Source organism: Oreochromis aureus, linkage group 20 (genome assembly GCF_013358895.1).
Source record: "Oreochromis aureus strain Israel breed Guangdong linkage group 20, ZZ_aureus, whole genome shotgun sequence".
Taxonomy (NCBI): Eukaryota; Metazoa; Chordata; class Actinopteri; order Cichliformes; family Cichlidae; genus Oreochromis; species Oreochromis aureus.
In genome coordinates, this window is record NC_052961.1 from 32403613 (window position 1) to 32430525 (window position 26913).

At 40.5% G+C, this 26913-nt stretch overlaps 1 protein-coding gene and 1 long non-coding RNA gene across 3 annotated transcripts; both read left to right on the forward strand.

The window, feature by feature from the left end:
- The first annotated feature begins 895 nt into the window (after nucleotides 1–895).
- LOC120435302 lies at nucleotides 896–3976 on the forward strand. Its single transcript, XR_005609628.1, has 2 exons — nucleotides 896–1014; nucleotides 3881–3976. It is a non-coding gene; the product is annotated as an uncharacterized LOC120435302 (long non-coding RNA).
- A 12305-nt stretch (nucleotides 3977–16281) lies between these two features.
- Nucleotides 16282–25901, forward strand: nsfl1c (NSFL1 (p97) cofactor (p47)). 2 transcript variants are annotated; one of them, XM_031728768.2, is made up of 9 exons: nucleotides 16282–16438; nucleotides 17115–17215; nucleotides 17337–17414; nucleotides 20040–20205; nucleotides 20332–20427; nucleotides 22391–22500; nucleotides 22616–22753; nucleotides 24161–24331; nucleotides 24703–25901. In XM_031728768.2, exons 1-9 carry the CDS (start codon nucleotides 16337–16339, stop codon nucleotides 24863–24865), a joined length of 1125 nt encoding a protein of 374 aa, XP_031584628.1. In that variant the 5' UTR covers nucleotides 16282–16336; the 3' UTR covers nucleotides 24866–25901. The 2 variants fall into 2 exon arrangements, with proteins under 2 accessions (XP_031584628.1, XP_031584630.1); XM_031728770.2 differs by having other exon boundaries at nucleotides 17340–17414.
- The last annotated feature ends 1012 nt before the right edge of the window (nucleotides 25902–26913 follow it).

The window sequence follows — 26913 nt, forward strand, 5'->3', positions numbered from 1 at the left end:
GTACGAAGAACAGGCCCCAGAATCTGATGAGACAGGGAAACAAAAACTGAACGTTATGCACACAGGATGAGGGACTGTCAGAATAAAACAGGAAGTCAGTAGGACTGAGACCCAGACTAAAACATATGAACCTGAGATAAATAGACAAGGAGACATGACTGACTGGGGAGACCAAAGGATGAAACAATGGCCGTTTATCAATGCCCAAGTACGCGAGTACGTACTCGCGTTCTCGGTGAGTACGTACCCGCCGAGAACACGAGCACGGACTCGCGATATGTACAATTGGAACACCTGCGTACGTGATGATGTCACAGGTCCGGAGGTTTTACTGCCGTCCCCTCCTAATTTAACTGTGAGTAACATGTTATGAAGCTTAACTGTAATCACAGCCAAACCGGTTTACTCAGGAACAAATAAAACACTGAAATAAACCAAACATTAACATTTAGAAATGATCTAAGTGACTTATATATCATTTTTAACCTCAGTAGTGAAACCTCTATTAATAAAAATAGTGTACATGTACATACGTGTACATACCTTAATAAAAACAAGCAGGTGAGATGTTAGAACGCTTTTATTTCTATTCTAGTGGACACTCAATACTATAGACAGCTGCTGGGGTTTCTTTAACCTGAGTAGTGAGAAGTCCGCGAGCGGGGGGGGTGAAAACGATGTGCCGGGAGTCCGCTGTTGAGTTTTGGACGAAATGCATTCTGGGATATATAGCTGTCCCAAGTCCACACCGATGCATGCTCGATAAAACGGGCGGATCGAGAACACATCCGGGACTTTTTCGCGTTCTCGGCTTGATGCGTACTTCGAATTGGAACAGTACTTGGTCTCCGACTGATGACGTATCACGAGTACACGAGAACGCAAGTACGCACAAGTACGCATATTGATAAACGCCCAGGGAAACCAGACAACCACAGAAACAAGACTGATTACCACATAAGACGCTGAAGACAGGTCAGAGAGACGAGACTGGGACTGACTGGACATAAACAGGTAACTAATGCAATAAACCAAGAATTTAAAATATAAATAACAAAACTATGAAGCTCTAGGAACTACTAAACTCAAGCCAAATACAGAGCTAGAAGATAAATATGTCTTAAATCTAAAAGAATAAATCAGGGGCCTGTTCTTCGTACCTCGCTAAGTAAGTTAGCCGGATTTGAATGTTGACGATTTGGCGTGATCTTGGATCGTTCGGTTCTCCGAAGCTCATCTGGGGCTTGCTGTCATAGCAACAGAGCCGTAAAAGTAAGCCTGCTCGGGAGCAGGTTTACTTTATGTAAACAGGATTAGATCGCGGCCTCTCAGGTATGTCCGCTGCAGTTATATGAAAGCAAGAGCGATATTTCGCCACTGTTTTACCATAAATAAATATTATCAATGTAACTAAAGATAATGTATTTGATTCTTTTATTGATTTCATACAGATACATACAGGTCATTTCCGAAAAAAAGGAAATGTACTATTAATCATTCTATTACATGTAGTAGATCATGTCAGATGTAGTTCATATTTTAGAGTAGTAATAGTAAATTACTACGTGCAATCAAGATGAGAGACCACGGCTAAAAAGCGAAGGTGGATTTGGGAAGTCTGTCGCAGCCATGTCCTGTCCGTTTGTACGCGAGCAAGGAAGGTGCAAGATTGATAAGGAGAGTTTACAGAATTTAGCGTATATTGCGGGATAGACGGGATCCTTTAGCTCGGCGCGACGGTGTGCTCATAGAGAGATATCGATTCTCCCGTGAGGTTATTATTTACTTTCTCTCTCTCTCTCTCTCTCTCTCTCTCTCTCAAATATATATATATATATATATATACTTACTGTACTGTATATATACTTACTCCCGACTTACTGTGCATGCTTCAGTCACCCCTTGCATGGGAACAGGTAAAAGTGATGGAGTGTTATTCAAACCACACACATAAAACCCACAATGTCAATAAATGTCACAGTACAAAAAGGGGGTGTGACGAGGGGTGCAGGACCACCACCTGTCTTTATTTGCTCTGCCCTTTTCTTGGTTGCTGTTATAAACAAACAGATTATTCCAGGGTCTCTTGTCATAGACTAAAAGCAATATAAGTGATAAATATTACCATTCTGTAGAATATTCTTATATTTCACTTTTACTTTTTCCCATGTTCTAGTGGGTCCTGTTGTGGCTCTAATGTGAAAGAGGATATGATGTAATATAATATAATGTGGAATGAAATAATATCACATGATATAATGTAATATCATGGATCACTTACGAGTTTAATTTGTCAGCAACTTTCTGCCAGCCCTCTCTCCTTGCTTTTGCAGCCTTTGCAGTGTTCCCCTGCGTTGTAATTAAACTCTGAAACTCCTGATATCCCTCAATCAAGAGTTCTTGGTCTGCTGCCGTGAGATACTGCGCGCGCTCCTTCGACATCTTCGCCGACCAATCACAGGGTTGCCGATCAATGTTTCTACTATCGATGCGTAGCCCCTTTTAAGCCACCCAGTGATCTCAGATTACTTCAGCCAGCTATACTAATCGTCAACAACAGGTGCGTTCGGACAACCGGATTAGCGAGCTCACGGTTAGCGCGATGATTTGATCTTGGATGTGTCATTTGATCTTGGATGTAGTAAGCGAGGTACGAAGAACATCCCCCTGAAGTCCAAAAACAAAACTCAGAATAAAAGCTCAGAGACCTAGGACTACCACTTTTAGAAACTCTAGGAACCACAAGTAATCCAGCAATCTGAGAGTAAAGTGCTCTTTTTGGGTGATATGATACTGTGAGGACTTTAAGAAGCTGATTCACAACTATCTAAAATGTCAATCAATTTTTATCATCAATTGGTTCAAAATCATCCTTATTTTTCTTACACTGGGTCTTGGTGCAGGCCCTTGATTCATGTCTGTCTGAAACTAGCCACTCGTCCTTTAACTCAGCCTTTTCCTACTGGTTTGCGCCTCACACACAAAACATTTCTTTACGAGGGGCTGTTTAAAGGGAAGCTCTGCCCTGAAGCTGATTTTCCTGAAAGGGCACACCTGTGTGTGCCTGAAATCAAAGCATGATGACATGTCACCAGTGATGGGAGGTCAACCTTCTAACTAATATCTAAGTCACATCTGTGACACAATACACTTTTATTCAGGCTCCTTTGGCAACCTAATGAAGATCCTGAAATGCTGTGTTGTAATATATTGAATGCTATGTTTGCTTTGCTCCTTAGATATTACCATGAATTAGTTTTAACTTTACAGGTTTGCAACTGTGAGCCAAAATAAAATATTGCTTAAAGCTCACTGTTTGTAATTTGAGCTGTTTGAAAGAGCTCAAGGCTTTGTTTACAGAACATGTGCTCGCCAAGATAACGACTGGAGGTTTTTATTACTGCCACCACTCTTTATTTTTTTATCCTTATTTCAGAGAGACGATGTTTTGTCCTTTGCTGAGCTCTAGACACCACATAAAAGTCAGTAAGAGGTGCAAATTCAGACTCATAACTGGCTCATCACACTCTGTGTATTTAAAGACTGTCTCTCCATCCACCCCCTGCTGGGTTGTACACCTACCTGTGTAGACACAAGTCTAGGCTTAACAATTCTTGTTTTGGCTCATTGCTTCAAGCTACATTCAAGTCAATTCAGTTTTATTTATACAGCACCAAATCAAAACAACAGTCGCCTCAAGGTGTTTTATGTTGTACGGTAGACCCTACAATACTTTGGCGACAGTAGGAAGGAAAAAACTCCCTTTTAACAGGAAGAAACCTGCTTCGTGTACTTACATTCCTTATCCCTCTGTCTCAGAAACTCCTCAGTGTTCTAGTCAGTCCCTTGTCGCTGATTTTCTTTTTTCACCTCCTTTCAGAAATCCTACCTGCAAATGGAAAATCCACCCTCCACACTCATGTACAGCACTTTGTTTGAAAGCGCTTTATAAATAAAGTTATTATTATTATTATTATTTACCTGTTCTTCCTTTCGCCTGGATCTTGAAAATGTATTTATAACCATTCCCAGACTGATGTGCAGCAGCAATTGCTTCTCTAACATCCTAGCTAATGTCTTTCCTCCTTGGCCCTTAATGTTTCATACACCACCTCTGATTCTGTAGAATCATCTTCTTTTCTTTTTTTTCCTTTGGTGCAGCAAAAGCAACAGGGATATGGTGTAACATGTAACACACACAACAGTAACAGTGTGCTCATTTACTCCCAGCGCTGATTATCACAGACTTTACAGAGCTACTGCAGGAGCATCAGAGAAGACACTCCTCTCCTGTATTCACATGATACTTAAATGATATGTAAACTGACCTTTATGTGTAATTGAAGTCACAGAGATTGGGTTTGTTTTTTATATCATCTTGAAAGCGTAGCTGCTAAAGTGTTAATTGATTTCATCATTTGGCTCACCAAATATTCATCAAGGACAATCGTTTGTAACTAGCCATGTATCTGTACATAATCATTCATCATTCTGTCTCTTTCCAACTCTGTGGTTTGTTTTTTGCCTTTTTTCTCTCGCTGTGTAACAATGCAGTGTCAGTGGCTTGCATAAGCACATGCATAGACTGAGAGGAACTAGGTCTGTTCAAAGCATGATGACTGAAACAGAAATCCACCCTCCCCATCCCCCTCCAAAAAAATCTGAGAAGATGAAACAACACAAGAAAAAAAGAGAGAATCTTTAATTCTGATGAAAAAGAGGACACTTCATAGCATCTGTGTTGCATGCTAGAATACCTCATTTGGGCATAAAATGAGTAATTTATCCTTCATCTTCATTCCACATGTAATGTAGTATATACAGCTTTAGATAAAACTGACAAAGAACAGTTTTATCTAAACATGTCAGAACATTAATGTGTTCATGCAGAAGCAAACTATGATGTATCATAAAAAATCATAAAAAATCTTAATGCGTTCTATCATTTGATCCATGTCATGAATGAACATGAATAAACTAGACCATAGTCACCTGCCCCTCCCCCTACCACAAACACATCCACTGTACACTAACTTAGACACGCAGACACTGAAGGCTGACAAATGTCAACTGAGATCTGGGGCAGTTTCCTCCTGGGCACGACATTGCTGTCCGTATGCAGCCAGATGAGCTCCTGCATCCAGCTGAGTGTGTGGTTACCACGGTGACCCTGGTGTCTCGTCTTGTTCACCACCAATAAAAATGCCGAAAAGCTGCAGAAAGGAGGATTGTCTAGGAGGCATTTAGTGGAATGTCATGTAGTATTACCCCAAACAGAGTGTGTACTAGTGTGCACAGTGTTAGTGTTGGACATTTAAAGGGTCTGGTGTGGTAATAAAATGCACACAAAGAGTCTGACGGTTTAAGGTTCATTTATAGGCTGTTTTCTTTTCTTTTTCTAACCTACATTGATTTAGGTGCAGTAGCCTTTAACAGCAACACACAGCTCCTGGGGCTTTATTGCACCAATGATTACACCGGCTCATTGACTTCCTTTTAAATTCCACTGTGGATGCACACATTAAGGTCTGTTTATATGGGTACATGCAGCCCTCAATACATTTACTACTATTAAGTGCCTGCATCCAAAATGCACAGATAAACATTAAAATATTGTTTATTTCAAGTTTCCTTTTAAAGCAACTAAAACCACATGATGCCTTCAGGTTTAGTTAAAAAAAAGAAATAAACAAACAAGAAAACAAGAAAATTTGAATGAAAAAAAGATGCTCAAGATCTTTTCTTTTTTTTAATTTTGAAATTTACTGACTTACTTATTCCTTTTTTGTTCTTGGCATTAAAGGAACAATACACCTATATCTCAGTTATGGAGCAGACGGTGTTGGAGTGTGGAAAAAAAATCAAAAAACTGAATATCATGCATGACAGTTGAATGTTTTCCAAGTGCGTCATAATACTGTAGACCCACTTGGGGTCTATTATGTTTTGCTGAGTCTTTTTTGATGGTTCCCTCATTTTTTTTACTTTCAAATACAAACACAGAGTGTGCAACCAGCTAGTGATGTCCTTTTCCACCACTCACCCATGTGCAACTCAAAATATGACAAAGCAAAAGAAGAATTATCATTTTTCCGAGCTGTCAAAGGACGTGCAGGTACAAGTGTCATTTTCAGAAATGTGGGCTTTTTTCTACTTCAAGGAAGAAAAATTGCAGTAAATTTAATGCTGACAAAAAGCTTCTACAAGAGTTTGTTTATTTGGAATGATAGGGGGAGATGTTATCAGAACGAGTGCGTAATTAGCACTTTGGGTGGATGGCTCAGAGCTGTGAGGGCAGTGCCTAAACTTTGGCTCCGCCCTAAACTCTTCATTCCATCATCACACTGAGTGTATAGAACTCACTCTCACTTGTTTCTCCTTCCCTGGGAAGGACATAGCAGTAAACCAAGGCTTCAACTCCAGGCTTCAAGGGCCGGTGTCCTGCAGGTTTTAAATGTGTCCATGATCAAACACAGCGGATTTGAATGGCTAAATTACCTCCTCAACATGTCTTGAAGTTCTCCAGAGCCTTGATAATGAACTCATCATTTGATTCAGGTGTGCTGACCCAGGGTGATATTTAAAACCTGCAGGACACCGGCCCTTGAAGCCTGGAGTTGGACACCCCTACAGTAACACATGTACTACTACTACTACTACTAATAATAATAAATTGCATATAATAATATAAATATAAATAAATAACAATCCCATACACCAATGGACATTAGAATGCAAATGGAATAATACAGAACCTTGAACACACTTTTATCAATTTATATAGATGATGATGTTGACTTATAGAGCTCATATAAATGTATGTTTATGCAAGCAAACACCTGAAAAAAAAGCATTGTGACATAGTGACACAATGAAGTGCTAACTGACGTACTCTGAGACCAACTTGGAGACGGGGATCAAGCTCCAAAGGCGATGGATCAGGTGGTTCAGCTGACTGAGCTTTATGAACTGATGAGGTGTGGGTCTGCACTCAGCATGCAGCTGAAACACTCTAAAACGTTGTTTGTGACTCACATTATCTTCCTTACATTTTAACTGCCAGCTGTTTCATATGTGAGTGAAAAAAAGTCTAATGTTGTTGGCTCTTTACTTTGGCCCTCAGTGCTATCTACTCCTCCAGATGGTCTGTTTTCTCCTGTTCACCATTAGCTTGTCCCTGCTGGTTTTGTACATGTCCTCAGACTCCTTACACTCCTTTCTCCTCTCTGCATGAATACCAGAGCCTAACATTAGTTGCCATAATGTTAGCTTATAACCAGCTGTTGCTGTTGTTGTTTGGCCAGCTTGTTGTCAGCAGTCCGGAGATAGGAGGGTCTAATCTACTGACAAGAAGCAATTGCGACAATATTGGGAATTAATAAGCGTGTTTATGAACGTTTCTGTGTACTAGAGCCCTGACTTCAGTACAGGAGATCAAATTTGAGGTGAGGAAGAAGAGGATGAGGAGGAAATGAGGGAGGAGAGAGATGAAGAAGCAGAAGAGATAGACATAATGAGAAAAAGATGATGAAAATATCCATGTGCAAATCTTAATTGGTCATATGTAATTTAAAATAGCTGTTTGTAATCAAGAAATTTAAAGGCATACTTTGTATGTGGCCAGTCTCTAGCAAGATACATAAAACATGATTAGGCACAACAGGGATATCCATTCAAGATAGACATCAGGATGGCTGCAACATGGTGCTTCCACAAAACAGTGCCTCTTCCTGTGTATATTTAATAGTTTAATTCTACGTTCATTAATCCATCAATTTGTTGGAAGATATAATTACACAGTAATCAATATATATTTATGAGTACAAAAAAAAAATACTTGCCGTACCTTTAAACCAGCTCCACCCCCAGCAACTTACATAAATTATTGATGAAACAATGTAAACTAAATGTGCATGCCACCAGAATACTGTGCACTACACAGAATACTGCGTCTTGTCAGTTTCTGCAGTCCCAGAACTTGGGAACACAGACCATTTTATCTTGGTTGCTCCTAACGCATGCAAAACGGAAAGCTATCCACATCCTCAAAATATAAACACACTGTGTCTCCACATGAACAGATAGTGTAATTAGGTCAGCCAGCAACATGCCCCAGAGTTTGTGTCCTCCTAAGTTGTCCTTTAGACGTGCACAGATGCCAAATGTATATAACGGATTTGGAGATTGGAGAAAACATGTGATGTGAAACATAAAACACACACAGCACAAATAAATATCCAGATTTTGCTTTTCAGCAGGCGTGCATATATGAGCAGAGTGTCCCTTGGTATGTTCAAAAACCCTTTGCAACATTTTTGTCATCGAAGGGAAGTGTAACTTTACTATGGATGCACAACATGCACAATAAAACATTTAGCAGACATCAGAACAACAAAATGTTGGCTGAACCATTTTCCATTCATCAATCGTATAAATAATCACAACTGAATAACTACTTTATAGTACTAAATAATCTCAATCGTAAATCAAGAAATCAATGTAGTCACTGTAGCATCACCTATTGCTTAGTGTAGCACCTTTGTGAACACTTATGGCTCCATCTTTCAGAGTAGCATTAAAAAACATGCTGATGACAGGTGCATGATCATTTTTAGAGAAGGATTTTACCTCTACAACAAGTGTTTACATTTCAAGGTGGTTGCATGAACGCAGGTACTGAATGTGAGCTATAAAACATTGTTTCATCAGTATAGAGAGAGTTGTTTGACACTTAATTCCCCTGAGCCAGTTACATTCAGTACATTTAGAATCTGACCTGAGAATCCACCAGAAACAACATTAAAAAAATCTATTTAATAAACGACATATATATTCTTTTTAACTCTGCATCAGTTGCTGCCTTCAGCTTTACAGCTGTTGTGTGAGCTGTAAATCACTATGGGGTTTAATTAAAATGTGCTCACTGCTGTGTCAGTGTGTGTCCCCAAGTTACAATGTGATGCAGCGGGTGTTTGACCCTTGGTGACACTGGGATGTGGGGGAGAAAAAATAAAAAGAGGAAATTGAGGAAGGAAAAAGGTGTCAGGGAAGGGAAGAGGGAAAAAGAAAGAGACAGAGGTTTGAAAATAAAGAAAGAATAGAGAAAACAGAGGAGGAGGCAGAGGAAGCATGCTGGCTGTAGTAAATCTCTCTCTGGTAGTGGAGAGAGCGGCAGCCAGATTTATGACTGCATGCTGGGGTAATAAGAGAATGGACTGTATCCCTTTTAGTGGCCCCCTTCACAGCATTGCAGTGCCTACAGCCTCTATCAGAGTGACCTCCCTGCTGCTGTACGCTGATTTATGTACTCTATGATCTGCTACAATATGCACACCCTTTAACCTAATGCAATTTACACTTCTTGTCATATGTAGGTCAGTGGCTTCTGTCTCGTCCCTGCAGACCCGGTTCTGCCAACTGTATCAGGTGATTGTCTGCTGCCATGGAGATAAAAATGGAGCTGGCTCTGGTTTTGGTCTTTTGGACGCACAGACAGGCAGTTTTCAAGTATCTGCACGTGCAGAGATGCACCCGTGGAGACAGAGGAAAAAGTAACAATATAATGGCTACGGAGATAATAAGGCCCTTCCTCTTTCCTTCTTCCTGCTGATACCAAACTGTTTATCTTGTGCAGGCTACACAGCCTCATGGGCAGAAGCAAAAGACAGAAAAAAGACAACAAAAAACTGGAGATAATAATGTGTGGATATCCGCCCTGCCCATGAAACTCAAGGGAAAACTCAGTGGTGGAAAATGAAAATCTTGTTCGCGTTGGCAATTTCTCTTTAAGGTTTTAAAGTAGTGAAAATCCATAAATCCTTTAACGCAATCACTTACATAATATTTAGCACCTTGTAAGTGGATGTGGAAAAAATGTTATCAATCTTCTAACGCATACTGAGCAAGGCTAGTCTCCTGTGCATGTCTGTCCAGCAGAAATCCAAAGAAGGCCCCCGAGAGCTCGATGCAACGACAAAACACACACAAATAGACAAAACTTGAACAAATTAAGGACACATCTTCTGAGCACACCAGACTTTTTTCTAGGGAGACTTAATAAAAAGTTGTAAGCACTGCTGGAGCACAATTATTGTTGCAATAATTTGCAGCTAAAATCAAATGTCTGTTGGTGATGTTGAAAAATTAGCCTATAAAGGCTTTTGGTTAGTTTTTAGCATGAAGTATTGTAGCAACAAGTATGTCCACTGTTTTTCTTTTCGTTTACACTCTCACATGATGACTCTGGAAACCACACACCTCTATGTGCTAACAAAGTCATAGAAGAAGGAAACCAAAACGTAGCAAATGTGTATGTAAATGATGCAAGACATCAAATATTCTGAAATTGTCGTTCCATTTTTGAATGCAGGACCTTAAGTTGGAATGCTTTGCTTTAAAGTGACGTATGTAGTTCAGTCTGTGTGGCAGCACTACTTTTGTTCATGTAACAACCACAAGTGCTACTTCTATGGTTCCTGAGTCACCAGCACTCAGTGACTTTAGTGTATGATGTCAGTGACATCCCAGTAATGTATTAGCCAGATTCTAAGAAATAGCTCTGTCAGTTTGTAATTATGGTTAGACTCATGATAGGTGGGAAGAAAAGCTCATGCTGACAGAGACCCTCAGGGCAGCCATTGTTAGGTGTGACTTCACCTGGACTTCTATGACGTCTGTCTGGTGGGATTAAAAATTCTCCCAAAGGGAAATACCAGTGTGGCACTGTGAATGCACTGGTGCTTACAACAGATGAAAAACCACCGCTGGGGATGACATCGATATAAGTGTACTAACTTTTAGAGGGATACAAGAATCTTCCGCTTTGTTATAACAGAATATAACATGGGTACGCCTTCGATTCCAAAAGGGTTGGCATGCTGTGGAAATGTAAATAAAACAGAATACAATGATCTGCAAATGTGCAAATATTTTATTCACCATAGAACATAGAAAAGACTGACATGTTTTCCCTGCTTTATTGTGAATAAAATGTGGATTTTAACCCTTAGATTTTGTTTTTATTGACATTTTATACAGAATCCCAGTGTTTTTAGAACATTTTTTAAAGTAAACTTTAAAAAATGTTCTTTAGAAAATGTGTTACACATAATATCAGATTACAATAAAAACATATGACACATGATGTGTGTCTATCGAAGCAAAAATTACCAATTTGATTAGAAATTATAGTGATTTTTATTTATTTTATGACATATCCCCACCATCACCTTGTTACACATATATGCTTCCTTTGTTGCAGGATTCCTCTCTGCAGAATGAATTGTTTGTGACTCTGCTGACCTTTAACAGGGCAGTTAACACAAGGCCTTGACCTTTTAGGCTGCAATTGTTACTATTAGCTACTCCCTGCCTAAAGACAAACGAGATATATTGCTATGCTTGACAATACTAAAGCAGGTGGAGGATGAATAAAGAGCAGGAACACAACAAATTATTGAAATATGTACTGATACAAGTTAGTACCAGTCAAGAGTTAAGTGGTAAGTATAATAAATCCTTGAATTTCTATGGCATAGTCTTCAAAAGTAGCCGTCATTTAAATGATTTGGTGTTCTCCTGAAGATTGTAGACCTTCACTAGGTCTTGAGTTGTTCTATGCTGTGGTTCTTTTATGACATGACACCACTGGTAATTGCGATTGTGCAACTTGTACATGATTTACAAGAATGGGTGGCAGGGAGGTGGAGGGAAGTTCAGGGGCCTCTAGGTTTATTGACGCTTGGACTAACAAACCTCAGACAGCAGCTTTCTTTTACAAGCTGTCATTTTCTCAATGCTCTGCTGGATACTGACCTCCTGAAGGCAGTTCAAGATTAAATTACTGTGTCCTATAATAGGAAGGTGTTTTTACCTCTAATAAGAAAAACTGAAAGATACAATATTAAGATTATCATGCTATTGCACATATATGAACAGAAACTATAATCCTATGGTAACTTTATTACAATAGGACCTGAAATCATATCTAACTTAAATGTTAAATATATCATAAAAAACTACAGGCATACTTTTAAATTCAGAGAAATACTATATTTAGCATTCTTGCACAAAATATGAAAAAACTGATACCACTTTTATAACTATGCATTGTATACCGAGTGGGAGCCAGGAGAGAGTTAGCATCAGTTAGCGTAAAGAGTGGGAACAGGAGAAATGGCCAACAACAAATTTGATATATGTTAGATTAGAGCTAGAATATTGTTGAATTTTGATCAAGCTTTTTACTTATGGTGCATTTTCTACTAAACTAACTGACTCCTGGCTCTGCCTCTGTACTTAAAGGGACATGAAACGATACATATGTAAAAGCTAATTTACAGCACTGAGCCCTACTCTCAAAAACTGACTGTGAAGCCAGATTTAAGAAATAGAGTTTGAAGAACATGTTCAGCACCATCTTCTTTCAGTACAGAACGTGACGACATGTGTTTGGTTGGTTGCAGTTAATAGCCTTACATTAGTTTATGTTAGCTAACTAGTGACAGAATCGATAACTCAGAGGAAAGTAAGGAAACTACAACCAAAAATCAGCTCAAGGGATCACTTCTGTGGTGTCCCTGGTTGCAACAGTTTTATGTTTGAGTTTTATGTTAAGAAACCGAGGATATACTGTCCACTTTCTCCATCTGTCTCTTTAGCAGGAATTTGCTTTAGCTCTCCTCTACACAGTCCTCATTTATAAAGTGCTTTCCAAACCCGAACATTACAACAAATAGCTGGATTTTCTCCTTTGAGTGCAGCTAGCCAAAAAGCAAACAGCCACTGAGACAGAGCGTAAAAGAGACAGGCAGTGAAAGTGGATAGTGTGTCCTCAGTTTCTTAACATAAAACTCATTGCTGCAGCCAGGGTCAGCACAAATGTGATCCTCTTAAACAGATTTTTAGTTTTAGTGTCTTTATTTTCCCCTGAGTTACCGATTCTGTCACTAGTTAGCTAACATAAACTAACGTAAGTCTATTAACTGCAACCAACCAACCAACCAACCATACTACGTCACATTTCTTACTGACAAAAGATGGTGCAACATGTTCTTAAAACTTTACAGAGCTACATCTATTTCAGTTTTTGAGAGTAGGGCTCAGTGGTGTAAATTACCCTTTATATGTGTAGCGTTTCATGTCCCCTTTAAGGCAAGGTCATGAATTTACCATTCCACACACAAGTAGAGAGTAGGCTACTGAATTGTAGTCGTTATAAAAAAATTACGCATGCATTTCAGGTAGCAAATCTCTAAATCTTTTATTTTCTCCAAAAAGTCCTCTAGCTAAACAATTATATTGTCATGGTCCTGCACTGGTCCATTTGCTGTTTTGGTATTCCACTTTCCCCAAGTAAGTTGGAAGTTGGCTTAAGCAGGTGTTGATGTGCCTGAGGATGGAGTCCCGTTTTTCAGCTGCCACACTGTTGTTTGTCAGTCTCATTTTCAGCACTTAAGTTCCAGCTCCAGCGTCTATTATCTGATTGTCTGCCTCCTTAGAGCGGTCATCAGGCTCCTCTGTGACTTTCTTGTTTTTTCACAGACCTTCAAAGTAAAGTCTCAATGTCCTTGTCTCCCAGTGTTCCTTGTGTGGCCCATTTTACCTGTTCTCATCTAGCTGGTCCATTCTCTTTGGAATCCTACGCCAGAGAATTACTGCATCTACTCACCTGTCTGCTCTGGCACAAAACAGACCAGTGCTTCCCTTCCAAGTATCCTCCCCAGATCAGCCATACTTGTTATTAATCTCTGGCTCTCTTCCACAGCATGTCTTTTATCCTGTCCCCAACCGGTCGCAGTAGATGGCCCCGCCCTTCCCTGAGCCTCATTCTGCTCTAGGTTTCTTCCTGTTAAAAGGGAGTTTTTCCTTCCCTCTGTCACCAAAGTGCTTACTCATAGGGGGTCATATTATTGTTGGGTTTTTATCTGTATGTATTATTGTAGGGTCTACCTTATAATATAAAGCATGAGGTGACTGTACAAATAAAATTGAATTGAATTGAATTGAATTGAATTGAATTGAATTGAATTAAATTGAATTGAATTAAACAAAACCCTCTGGGACAGCGCTGTGGAAGTCTTGTCTATAGGTTAACCTGGGCCAACCTGCCTCTTCCTCTCTCTCAGTGGTTCCAGTCCTCATAAGCCTAACTGTCCCCAGGTATTCTCATAGCTGACATCTCCTCCAGTATTTGTTTGTCATTATTTAATAAATCTCTAAAACTTTGAGTTTGTCTGCACTGCTTTAGAGTTCACTACTATTTTGGAATATGACACATATTTGTCATATTTCTTGTGTGTTCTTACTTTCCATCTTAACTATCTTAACAATCTCAAGTGTTGCTGAAATAATCTTTCCACTATAAAAGCCTAAAACCATCTGCACTAACGGGGCATAACACACACAAACACATTGAAATTTTCTCCAGGAGATGTTAGCCTTATCTGGACCCATTTAACTTGCCATTTGGTTAAGTTTAACCACCAAAACTACTTGGTTAGGCAAATACCATGCCTTTAAAAATGATCTCTTACGTCATTAGAAACACATTAAAAAGCTACATTTTCCTGTATTTTCCAACCTTAAAGGTGAAAACACTATTTACATTTCACTATGTATTTACTATTCACGGGAGGGGAGGAGGTCACGTTTTCTGTCCGTCAGTTTATCAGACGCTTGTTTCCTTCCATTGACATTCCAGTTAACTTCAGCTGACATCTAATGTCTGCCACCTACTTCTAACATTTTGCAACTGTAGGCTCACTGTAACATTACACTTCGACAACATCAGCCTCCAATCTCATGGGACCATAAACACACACATAAATCAACACTCACGCCTTCAGGATTTCCTGAGGCGAAATTCACTGATGTCAAGCCGTGACATGGGTTGAGGCCGACTCTGTATGTTGGTGTGTGACAGGCTTTAGGACATGATAACAGCTACTTCTGGTCTTGTTCCTTTTTCACTTTATACATCATGTGCATGTGATTTTTCTTGTTTTTTCCTCCATCGGTTTGCAGGTTTACACTTCACTCTCTTCCTTGTATCATTCCCTCTCTTGCTTTGAATCTGGGTGCTGTTGCCTCATTACGCAATGCCTGAAGCTAAAAACATCCAAAGGGGAAACTATATGATCACAGCCTCTTAAAATTCCTCACTGTATTTTTCCTTTATTTATCTCCATCTTTTGTCTGCGTCTGTTGGGGGATGGTGGGTGTCGTGCTTCACCAGGAGATGTGACAACATGGTTTTCTCACTTTGCTACAGATTAATTAGCCTTGAAGATCAAACAACAAGAGCACATGGCACGAACAACCCCACCAACCCATGCCCCCCCCCCCAAAAAAAATTAAGACGGTCCAAATCTGTCTGAATGTGGATTGATTTGTGCCATCTGACCAGCCTGCAATCAGACACTTTATTGGAATACAAAGGTAGCCTATCACCCATGGGAATATTCTCACCATCTGCTTATCATACTGGAATCAGAGGAACATGTTTCCTGGAGCAGCTCTGCCAGAGGTGAGGGTGTTTGACACTTCAGCCAGCATTTGTTTCACGGAGCACTTGCATAAAAATATAAACTAGAGATAGGAGCTGAAAAATGGTATAAGATGCAGATTATGATCTGCTGGTGGCATTAGAAGTTCCCACATTGATGTGTCAGAGCTTGTTGGAATGGAATCAGATTAACGAGACAGAATGAGATGAAAACCTTGACAGTGTCTGAAGAAAAGCTAGAAAATTGTTATAGTCTGTTTAAAATAAGAGGTGATCTTTTCTCTTTCTCTCTCCCAGCAACTCGCTTGTCAGAAGGGGTCACCAGATACTCTTTCTGATGTAACCCCAAAAGGGATTTGTGTCCCCAGTTGGAACTGAACCAAATGCAAATATATAATCCAATGCAGTTAAATTTATAGACGTCTTTGTCCTGGTTCAGAAGCAAAGTTTAAAAAGGATAATTTATATATTCTTTACCTTGAGGAATAAGTAATGACTTAAAACACCCCATACACAGGAACAAATATTACACAGTGTAACGCTCATGAGTTACTGCTCAGTTTAACTTGTGGATATGTCGCCACCAAGTGGTTAAAATCATGTTAACAACGCAGGAAATTGTTATAAAAAATACACTGTGTTCATATTATGAGAGCTGTCGATACTCGTTGAAAAAAATAAAATACAGTTTGAAACCTTATGGGACCTTTTTTGACGGTGATGTGTTTAACTCCACTTGCTTCCTGTCTGGTTTGTAACAGGATAGGAACCATCATCTGTTGCTAGTTTCCTCAGGTGGAGGCGGACGAGTCATTGAAGGAGCGAATCAAAATGGCGAACCAAGAGGAGTCAGTGAGGGAGTTCGTCGCTGTTACTGATGTGGATGAGGAGAGGGCCCGTTTTTTTCTGGAGTCTGCCGGCTGGAATCTGCAGGTACGGCTTTTCTGCGGTCTTCCACGGAGCTGCGGTGGACTGTAGAAAAGACCCTATAAAGGAAACTCCGGTTACCGGGCATGTGTCAGACCAGTAGCTCGACGGCTAACGTTAGCCGGGTTTTGCCGGCAATTTGTGCAAGTCACCCTTTGACAATGGCCGGACTGCTTCTTATCATCAGCAACAATTCACGCGTGCAGTTTGTCAGCTGACAGCGTCACGCTTACAGTAACTACTGCTGTGTTATCATAAAGAAGATTGTCCATTAAGTTTTGTCTAAGCTGGTCTGCCGTAAACCCATTGACCCATGCTAGCTAGGGTTAGCATGCAACGCTAAATAAATGGTTATTATTAGTAGCCACCTGCCCCTGCTCCATGGGAGAATAACGTGTGTGGGGGGGTTAGGGAAATAAGTGCATATCCACAGTATTTGCGTGGTCTGATACTGTAAGATAACACAGACATGGTCAGAGTTTCTTCACTGTACCAGCGTCATCAGTGTACAAAGAGAAAGAGAAAATAAGTCAGTGAAACTGTGGCTAAATCGCTTAATCCTCGAGAATGTTTGACGCGAGCTCATGACAGACGTGTTACCCAGTAGCATCTGGAGCTCGTCAATATTATCTTACTATCTGTTTCGTGCTGTCACATTTGCATGCTCGTTTTGCATCCTCAGCTTGCACTTGCCAGCTTCTTTGAAGACGGAGCCGATGATGACATAGTGACACTTCCCCAGCCTGAGGGTGGCTCCTCGGTGTCCCGATCCGCAGGCCCCAGGTACAGTCTCCATCCAGCCTGTCAGTGCTTTAATCACAATGTAATGGCACAATTATAAGAGCGAAGTTTTTATCCAAGTACAGGACACTTATACATGTATTTATACAATTTTATCGTCCAGTAGTCAGCCCAGAGTGACCTCCTTCAGAGATCTAATGCATGAAGCAGAGGATGAGAGTGATGAAGAGGAAGGCCAAAGGTAAGTGTACTTCCCTTTTGTCTGCTTATTATCTTTAGTGAGTGTGACATTTCATTTAAAAGGTGTGGAAATAAGACCACAGCTCTCTCAGGTTGAGTTACAGAAAAGCTTCAGTGTGTCTCAGTATAATACTCAAATAGATAATTACGAGCAAAAGAGGTAAATATCTTTTTGTGCCGGAGGCCTTTCAGAATGGGTGTGACAGATGTTGCTGTCTGTTTGAGCTGTGGATGGATGGTACAAAGTCACACCTAGCTGGTGTGGTTCCAGAATGCACCAAACTATTTTTGGTAACACCTCATTCTCTGGGAGCTGGTCGCTTTCCTGCTGTGTCAACAGATTCTGCTGCTGGATCAGTGCAGTGGACTGGTTGTTAAGGGACCGTGTGGGGGTACTGATAACCTTCACAGTCCGTTTTCATTTCATCCAGCAAGCAAACAGAGCTAAAGAACAGAGAGTATTTTATTCCAGAGTCAGTAATGATGTAATTTATAATTAACATTTCTTCTGGTTCTGTTTCTCAGTGCACAGTGGCTTCTGGGATAGTTTGGACGAGGGGGGAGTTCCTTTATCTGAATATATTCAGATTGCCTAACCATTCAGACAGCTCAAAATGAGTGAAAGGAAATTCACACATCGCTGTATTAATCAAAGTCAGTTAAACTTCAGGGATATCAGTTGATCCAGTTAGGAAGTGTAAACCATTGTGAATCCATTTTACTGACTTTGGTGCAAATGACAGTCACAACAGGTGCAGTATACAGACAACAACAAGACCAGTGAATGGTTTTACAGCAGCTGCCCATAGACCATTGCTCTCTCTGTACCTCTGATGTTAATTGTTGTCTGTAGTTTTCCTTTTTGTTAGTAGTATTAGCCTCTATGGTAGCGCGAGACAGTACCTGTTGTAGAAATGGTGCCATATTTCTTGATAACTTCTTGACAAGTCTGTCTGCAGGAGCGGGACTACCTGTGCAACCTAAAGGAGCTGTCAGTACGGTCACATGCTACTAGACAGAGACACTGGCTTTAGAAAATAAAATCAGTTAGGAGGGATAAGGAGAGAGCAGTGGTTTGCAAAAGCGTTCCCTCTTTGTTGTTGTCTTGTTGTTGCCTCCACAGTGCACCTTTTGTCAGTTTCATTTCATGTCATGTCTTTTTAAGTTTGTTTCCATCCAGGCGACAGACTTTCACATACATAAGAATTATATAATGCAGCACTGTAGATTGTGCATTTTTCAAGTCTGGTTACATTGTTTGTCTTGCTGTCTGACTGCTAGAACAATGTGAACATAGTTGGCTACCCAGACACCCGTCTCCAGTGCAACTATATGCTCATCTTATTTCTTTGTTGTCCAAACAGCTGATACACTGCAAAGGACTACTCAGTAGAGATGTTCTGTTTTCTTTTGCCTATTTTCTTCATTATGTATCAAAACCTTAAAGCTATGAAAAGACACATTGAGTAAAAAAGTGCTTTAAATTTGAGATTGTTCCTGCCTTTAGTTTTGATTTCAACTTTCCACTCTATCAGGTTGTCACCTGAAGCTTGTCCAACACCCTTGAATAAGTTCTAACATATGGCAGCTTTTCTCACTCATACAGTTACTGAATGGTCTGTAGTCCATTCATTGTGTTTCTTGATCTGAGCACTTTTCTCCCTCCTTCTCAGTTGGTCTCAGAATTGTTTTTTTTTTCCTGTAGATCCATCATGAAGGCTTCATTCAGTTTTCAATACACAGTTGAGATCTTTCTGAAAGATACTGATGTTGCCTTTATTTCAGAAAGAAAGGGACAACAAATCAGTGCTTTAACCGTGGTTGATACCTCAAATGAACTTGTCTTTCCTGTTGTGATCCTACAAATTATTAAGTAAAACCATGTACACTTTATAGTCCAAGATGTAGGAGTTACCTGACTAGCCTGCTTGTAAGGGAAAGGATAGACAGGAAAGACCAGAGCTAGCTGATTAGCAGCAAGTGGACTTTCAAAATAAAAGCCAGGAGACTGTTGAATAATCAGTCAGTTGCCTCATGTTCTCAGGTGGATGAAAAAGTAAAGATAAATAGCTAAATGTGTTTTTTGGTCTACCCAAATAAGCTTACTCCTAAAAATCATAATAACATTCACATAGACACACATACTATGCATACACCAATAGACTTAGTTTATTTGTCATTCAAGAGAACAGAACCATCTGTAGTCAGTTTAATAGTGGACAGTACCTTTGCTCTGGACACCCAACTGAGAGCTGGAGGACCACTCTAACCAGATCCTGTGCTGCTGTTCCAAGCTTATAAAGGCTACAGCACAGAACAAGGATTACTGCGGCCAGCTGTCCATCAGCAGGACAAGAGACTCACTGTAAACAGTCTTTATTGGACAAAAAGGACAAGGATTTTAGTTTTTGCAGAGAAACACTGTTGTTTTTCATACCAATCTTTATTTTGCTACTATGACTTTATTATCCCCACTCTCACACTGTGACATGTGACCCTGTAGAACATTGTTCTCTCTCTCTCTCACTCACACTCTCTCTCTCTTTCTCCCTCTCTCTTTTTCCCCAGAGTGTCTGTTGTTCTGTTTATAAAAGACTTCTAACTAGCTCTGTTCCCACCCTCTCAGGTTTTTTGCAGGAGGATCAGAGCGCAGTGGGCAACAGATTGTGGGACCTCCTAAGAAAAAGAGCTCCAATGAAGTGGTAGAGGATCTATTCAAGGGGGCAAAGGAACATGGAGCTGTGCCTTTGGACCGCAGCGGGAGAGGACCGGGAGAGCCCAGCAAGGCTAAGGTGAAGTATAGCTACTGTAAGCAGCTGTTCATGTCAGGCTCCTTGTCTTCTATGTTACTCTTGTTAGCAGATTTGTTTTGTGTCTGTAAATCAGTTACTCTGTTCTGATTGTACTTGTTATTCTAGGCGTTTGTTGGCGGAGGTTACAGGCTAGGAGCAGCCCCCGAGGAAGAGTCAACTTATGTGGCTGGTGAGAGGCAAGCTTCCAACAGGCAGCAGGATGTGAGTGTAGATTTTTTTCTTTCTTTTTGGGGGTAATTCTGTCCTTGCATTGTTTCCTGTCCTGTGTTTCTGAATCTGATCCAAGGTAGACTTCAGTCAATCAAAGCTTGCGGCTCTTAGTTTATAGCAATAAAACAAGACAGTAACAGATGAAGGGTGATTAATCCTGTTCCAGGAATCCAACTAATCATTAATCAAATCCTAAAGAGTGTCCTCATGAGTAGAGTCACATAACACTTTGTAGGTAGGAAGCTGAGATTTTTTTTTTTGTTGTTGCTTTGTTATATAAACTGCACTCACGGCCATCTCACAAAGCATACCAGTGCTGAAAGGCATGATGCACTTAACTTGTTGTTCTGAGAGTATTTCAAAAACTATATTGGCTCTAAAAGTAGCTCATAAATCTGAGAGAATATATAGGCAGAGTAGAGGTCTCTTTAGCCATTAATACCAGACAAATCCTGCAGGGATGTTGCACTATTACAGGCACTCTGTGGCAAATATGCTGCAATTATGTATCAAGCCTGAATGCAATCTGCAAAGCACAGTTTGCCTGAAAGTATACAAATGCATGTTTCAGCAGCACCAACAGTATGAAATAAATGGAGCTGATTTTAGAGGCACCGCTAGATTTCTTAGAATAACTCTATATTTAGAGTTGCATTGTGTTCTGTCCTGCGTTAATAATGCAAATCGTACACCTAACCTAGGAGGCCTTTGGGAGGCATCCTAGTCAGATGCCCGAACCATCTCAGCTAGCTCCCTTTCCTTTGTGGAGGAGCAGCGCCTCTGCTCCACCCAGCCATCCTTTAAAGAAAACTAATTTCTGACGCTTGTTTCTGTGACTTTGTGACTGTAGTTAAGGCTAGGAACGTAGATTGAATCGTGAATGGACAGCTCGGGTCTCTTCACAGCAACGGGTGGGTACAGCGTCTCATTCAGTGCCGACCCCTCACCAATCTGTCTGTCAGTCTCAAAGTGTACCTGCTGTAATGGTCGCTTTGCTCTGCGCCACAACCGTGTCTCACAGACACAATACAGTATTCTCCTGAACAATAGGTGTCGCCTCTCAGACAAAATTGCCATCTAAGTGCTGAAATAGGAGATGAAGAAGTCACAACCAGAAGCCATGTTTTTCAAACAACTCCAGCCTCTCCCTCTGTATATCTGAATGTCTCTGGGCTCCTGTACTGGAATATTGTTAGAATCATGGTAAAAACTGAGAAGATCGTACATACGCCAAGTAACAGAAGTCAAGAGGAATACTAATGGCCGACACAACACAAAGACTGTGTCGCGTGACACATGATGTGACATCAAAATCGACTTGCCACACCGGCGAACCAAAAGCTAAGATATTTGAACTCGTCTAGTTGGAGAAGCAACTTGTTCTGAACTCAGAATGGACTACCTTCACCTCTGGTGGTGGTCCACTATCTGTTTCAGGAATTACCACTGTAACAGACACCAGCCACCTGTTGTAACTGTGGAGAAAGCTGGAGGACCTGGGAAGAACCCTCATAGGCACAGGGAGAACATGCAACTCTACACAGAAAAGCTCCACCGGGATTCAAGGCTCACGACTGTCAGACCACAAAAGAACAGGACAAGGTCAATGTGCTAGTGTCAAGTGGGTGTTGAAGCCGTTCATGCCTCCATTACCTGCCAGCAGCAGATAACTTCAAAGCCAGTGATTCTGCTCAGTGTATTTTGGCAAGTGGGCCATTCAGCACGTGCAGGAAGTGTGGGGTGCAGCAGAATTCAAGCAAGTCGGAACTGTGGCAGTTATAACACGAGCTGGATTTGGACTCTTTGTAGTTAGTTTAGTGAATTATTGTATTGCTTTGGTAATTTTGTTCCTTTAAAAAATGGCTGTGGGGGAAATTGCATCCATATTGAATAATCCCTGTGTGTCTATGTGCGTATGTATCTATGTGCGTATGTGTGTGTGTCTGTGTGTTAGGTACATGTGGTGCTTAAGCTGTGGAAGACCGGTTTCAGTCTGGATAACGGTGAACTCAGAAGCTACGATGATCCTGGAAATGCCAACTTCCTTGAAGCGATCAGAAGAGGGTGAGAATAGCTGAAATCTATTATTTGTTTGCAATTTCAGTGATTTACTTTTCGGCTCGTGTTATGTTCTGCTGAATGTTAGATCCACACTCATCCGTTCATCCTCATCCCACAGGGAGATTCCTCTTGAGCTGAGACAACGGTCTCGAGGGGGCCAAGTCAACCTAGACATGGAGGACCACAGAGATGAGGACTTTACCAAGCCTAAGATGGCATTCAAAGCCTTTGAAGGTGAAGGACAGAAGCTGGGGAGGTGAGGATGACGTTTGATTTAACATTGTAGCCGTATTGTTTCTATTGTATGGTTTTTAAAAAAGCACTGACTGAGCTCAGTGCAAGCTTCATTCATATAAAGGTCAGTGAACCAGTCTGCCTCGTTTTTCAAGTTATCATGAATCATCTGGATGAATTATTGGTTTCTATGGGTCATAGAAACTCCAAGGTTACTAATAACCTCCATAAGTCATGCATGTTGACAGTAATTACATTGGAAAATTGCTATAAATTTTCTTACATTTAATAAAGTGCATATATTTCAAACATATAATTCAGTCAAACTTTTATACAACTTACTCATACTTGGAGCAAAATGGAAGATTAGTAATCCGGATCATGTCCTGTCACATGTAGGCTCAAAGCAAGACTAGAGAAATCTTAAAAAATAACAATTTTAAAATAGTCTTATGTTAACTTGTTTTCCTATTTGAGGAATGTTGTTTTCTAAAAACCAAAACACAAGTATTCACATTTTGCTCATTTTTATTATTTGGAAAAATCGTACTGTGGTTGTCCATTAGAAAATGATGTTTGTTTAAAATGATACTTTATTATGATCCTGATACTTTCTCCAAGATGAGATTCGGGTGGGGTTATGGCCAGCCCAGAAGACTAATAAATAAGCTGCACTCCTCACTGTGTGGAAGACACTGGGGGTCCTGTAAGACGATATCAGGCTGACTGTCAACTAACAGTTCAGTTCTTTACTAACTTTATAAAATGAAACCAACAAACATAAACCCTTATTGTAATGTATTAGTGAAATAATAAATGATAGCATGGCCCAAGATAAGTGAAAACATTAAAAAAATATATTTATCTTACTCATCTGGTTTATGTGGATGAGTCTGACTTCAACTCAGTGAGTCATTTGCTAATGTTGTAAAATTTAAAGAGAGCTTTTAACATAAAATAAGAAGTCTGTAATATATCAAAATCCTCACTATTTGATTATCTTCTTTATTTATTTGTGGATGGGGATATTTGATGCTTTTATCAGTTTTCCGGTACATTGTTGTGGTACCATGTATAGGCCGGTGTTTATCTGAAAATGATACAAAATCTCAAAGCTGAAAACTTTTTCCTCAGGCCATGAAATCGTCTGCTGTCCACAGGACTGCAGGAGCATGTAATTTGAATATTTAAATGTTTGATTGCATAAAACCCCAGTAAAATCGAACAGCAAGCAGCAAATGGAAAAGCAAAACCCAAACTAAAGTGTTTCAGACAAATGTTTGGAAAATAACTGCAAACCAAATCAGTAGCTGCTTTATTATTCAGATGTTGACATTCATGTATTTAAAAGTATACATTGTGTATTTTTTTCATTCATAACCTGTTCAATTTGGTCATGTTTGGGGTTTTTTTCCCCTTTTCTCTCCAGCGCCACACCAGAGTTGATTTCAGCTCCGCCCACCTCCCAGCAGGACCAAGCTGCCAACGAGGCCCAAGCCAGTGCCTCAGTGAACCTCGACCCCTCCCAGCCCGTCACTAACATTCAGATCAGACTGGCCGATGGTGGCAGGCTGGTCCAAAAGTTCAACCATACCCACAGGTAATTTTTTTTTGAATTGCACGTGTTTCTGCTGGATGTGGATATGAAGACATTGCGTTGCTTCAAGTGGCTTATTAGGGACACAAGGTTTGGGGGGGGTTGTAAATCAGTTAATCCCTGTCTCATAAACCCTACACACTGTGATTTTACACCAACACAAACCATGTTCTTGAAAAAGAGAGAAAGAAACAGATGCACAAACTATGGTACACGAGTCTGTGGACAACATTTAGCTTGGTCAGGGCTACCAGCCTAAATAATCGAAGAAGGTGAAATCAGTCCTGTATTAAAGAGTAGAAGCTAACATATTCAGATTTCATCCTGTCATGTAACCCTCTTTTCCTGTCCTGCCGTGTCCTTGTGTCTCTCAGGGTGTCTGACCTGCGACACTTTGTGGTGGCGGCCCGGCCCGCCATGGCTGCCAGAGAGTTCGTCCTGATGACCACCTTCCCCAACAAGGAGCTGACGGATGAGAGCCAGACGCTGCAGCAGGCCAACCTCCTCAACGCTGTAATCGTCCAGCGGCTAAAGTGAGGATGAGAGAGGAAGATCAACCCCCTGAACCCTCTCCCTGTCCCCCTCCTCCAGCTGCCCTCCTCCCTCTTCCACTCCTCCCTCTCGCTGTGGCGTGGCTGAGCAGCCCTTTGAAACCTGCTGCCCTATCGAGGGTGGAGAGAAAACGGACTTATGTATGGACTTCTAATTTCTCAGTTTTGTTTTTCTAAAGTGAAACTTAACACTCTGCTTCACAGCCCTGTCCCCCCAAATTCTCCCCCTCTCCCCGTCTGTGAAAGACGGTAACGGGGACAAAGCTAAAAATCTTCCAGACTGGAACAGAGTTCATGTAAGAGCCTGTCAGAGCCTGAAGATGCAGTCTGAACGACAGTTTAGTTATAAAGGTGTTCACTATAGATTTGTTTGTTTTCCATTAACCCATCTTTTCTTTTTCTATAGACCTTAACTCAGCCCATCAGCTGTCAGTAGCTGGTGCTTTGGCAGATCCACACCGTGACAGATTCTCACTTTGATTCTGTCTCAACAGCACAGACCAGAACCACATAACCAAAGCCAGTTTATTATAGCATGATGATGTGGCTTTGTACAAGTTTCCATTTCTCTCCACACATTCATGTTGGAGAGAAATGGGTGATGATGGAACAAAACATCAAGGATTTTTCTCTTTCCAAACCAACCTGTACCAGTAGCCTTACTCTTCTTTACACACCTCCACAACCACACCTGTCCATTTGTTTAAATGAAGATGGAATTATTTTTTAAAAATCAACTCCTTTCATCACTTCCTCCTCATTTTTTCTTTCTTTTTCGCGCCGATTGTAAGATTGTCCCAGTTAGACAGAGGCATTTTGATATATGAAAACCAATTACACATGGCTTTATTATTAAACCAATGGTCGAGCAAAAGAACATTTAGATTGTAAACACTGGTTTGTGATAGCGGAAGTTGAATTCCTAAGATACACTGACATCTTCTATGCATCCTGGGGCAACACAAAAATATGTTTGGACCTCTGGTGAAATAAATCCATTTTATGGTTGATGTATAAAGAAATTATGGTCTTGTGTTTTTGTTATTGTTAGTGGGATATCTGCTGCTTTTATGAAGTGAGAAAACATGAATTATAATTATGCCAGATATTGTTAGCATTTCACTTCTTCTGTCATTAGCGGTACATTTATGGAAACTACATCAATGAGATTATCAGTGATGTAACCACATTTCATTTTGGTTTTCTAATGTATAAATCCCTCCATTTGTCAGACTTCCCAAAAGAAATTACACATGGACCCAGCAACAGTGTGTATACAGCTTATTGCCAAATACCCCCATTTCCATTGTCAGTCTGGCACACAGACTGTATCTAAAAGAAGGATGTTGTCACAGTTACATCGCGCTTTGACTTCTGGATGTTTTGGCTGTCAGAATATTTGGTTTGTTTTTAAGAGTGACCATATTTGGACAAGAGGCTGGAAGCCTAAGTTACCATTGCATGTTTGCATATTTGGTTAGCAAGGTGCATCAATGAACTGCATGGATGCAACATTAAACACACACAGCTCTGCTAACAACTACTAAGTAACAGACTTATCAAATACTAGGATTGAACTCACCAAAACTGAAGCAAACACAAAGATTCTCTGCATCTGGCAGCAGGTTTTATTGTTTGTCCAACTCTAATTAGGAGAGTTAAAGCTTGCCACACAGCTGCCAGCTATTCAAAGTTGGCTACCTTCCTTAACAAAACAATGGCATTACCTATTCTATAGGACTTCCTAAGAAAATATCTGTAGAGACTTGGTTTCTGTCAGCCTGCTAACATGATTATTTCTGCTGTGAAGTTGAACTTTTTAAAATGTAAATCAATAGACAGCCTCATAAATGAGAGGAAGACAGATGATGTGGTTTCTAATCTAGGGGTCCTCCTTGGATTTGGGCATGCCAAAATGGAGGGAGACGATCCCAGCTGGACATGAGATTGTCAGTCGGGTCTCTGGCTTGATATCCTCTTAGTGCCCCTTTTAAAGCTAAGAGTGTTGTGTGGGAAGAGGGAGGTCTGAGCAAT

Bases quoted from the DNA above. Each gene is read 5' to 3' on its own strand.
- nsfl1c (XM_031728768.2), top strand. From the start codon at position 16,337: ATGGCGAACCAAGAGGAGTCAGTGAGGGAGTTCGTCGCTGTTACTGAT. The intron at 17,216-17,336 runs GTACAGTCTCCA...TTTATCGTCCAG, and splicing joins TCCCGATCCGCAGGCCCCAG to TAGTCAGCCCAGAGTGACCT. The intron at 20,428-22,390 runs GTGAGTGTAGAT...TCTGTGTGTTAG, and splicing joins CTTCCAACAGGCAGCAGGAT to GTACATGTGGTGCTTAAGCT.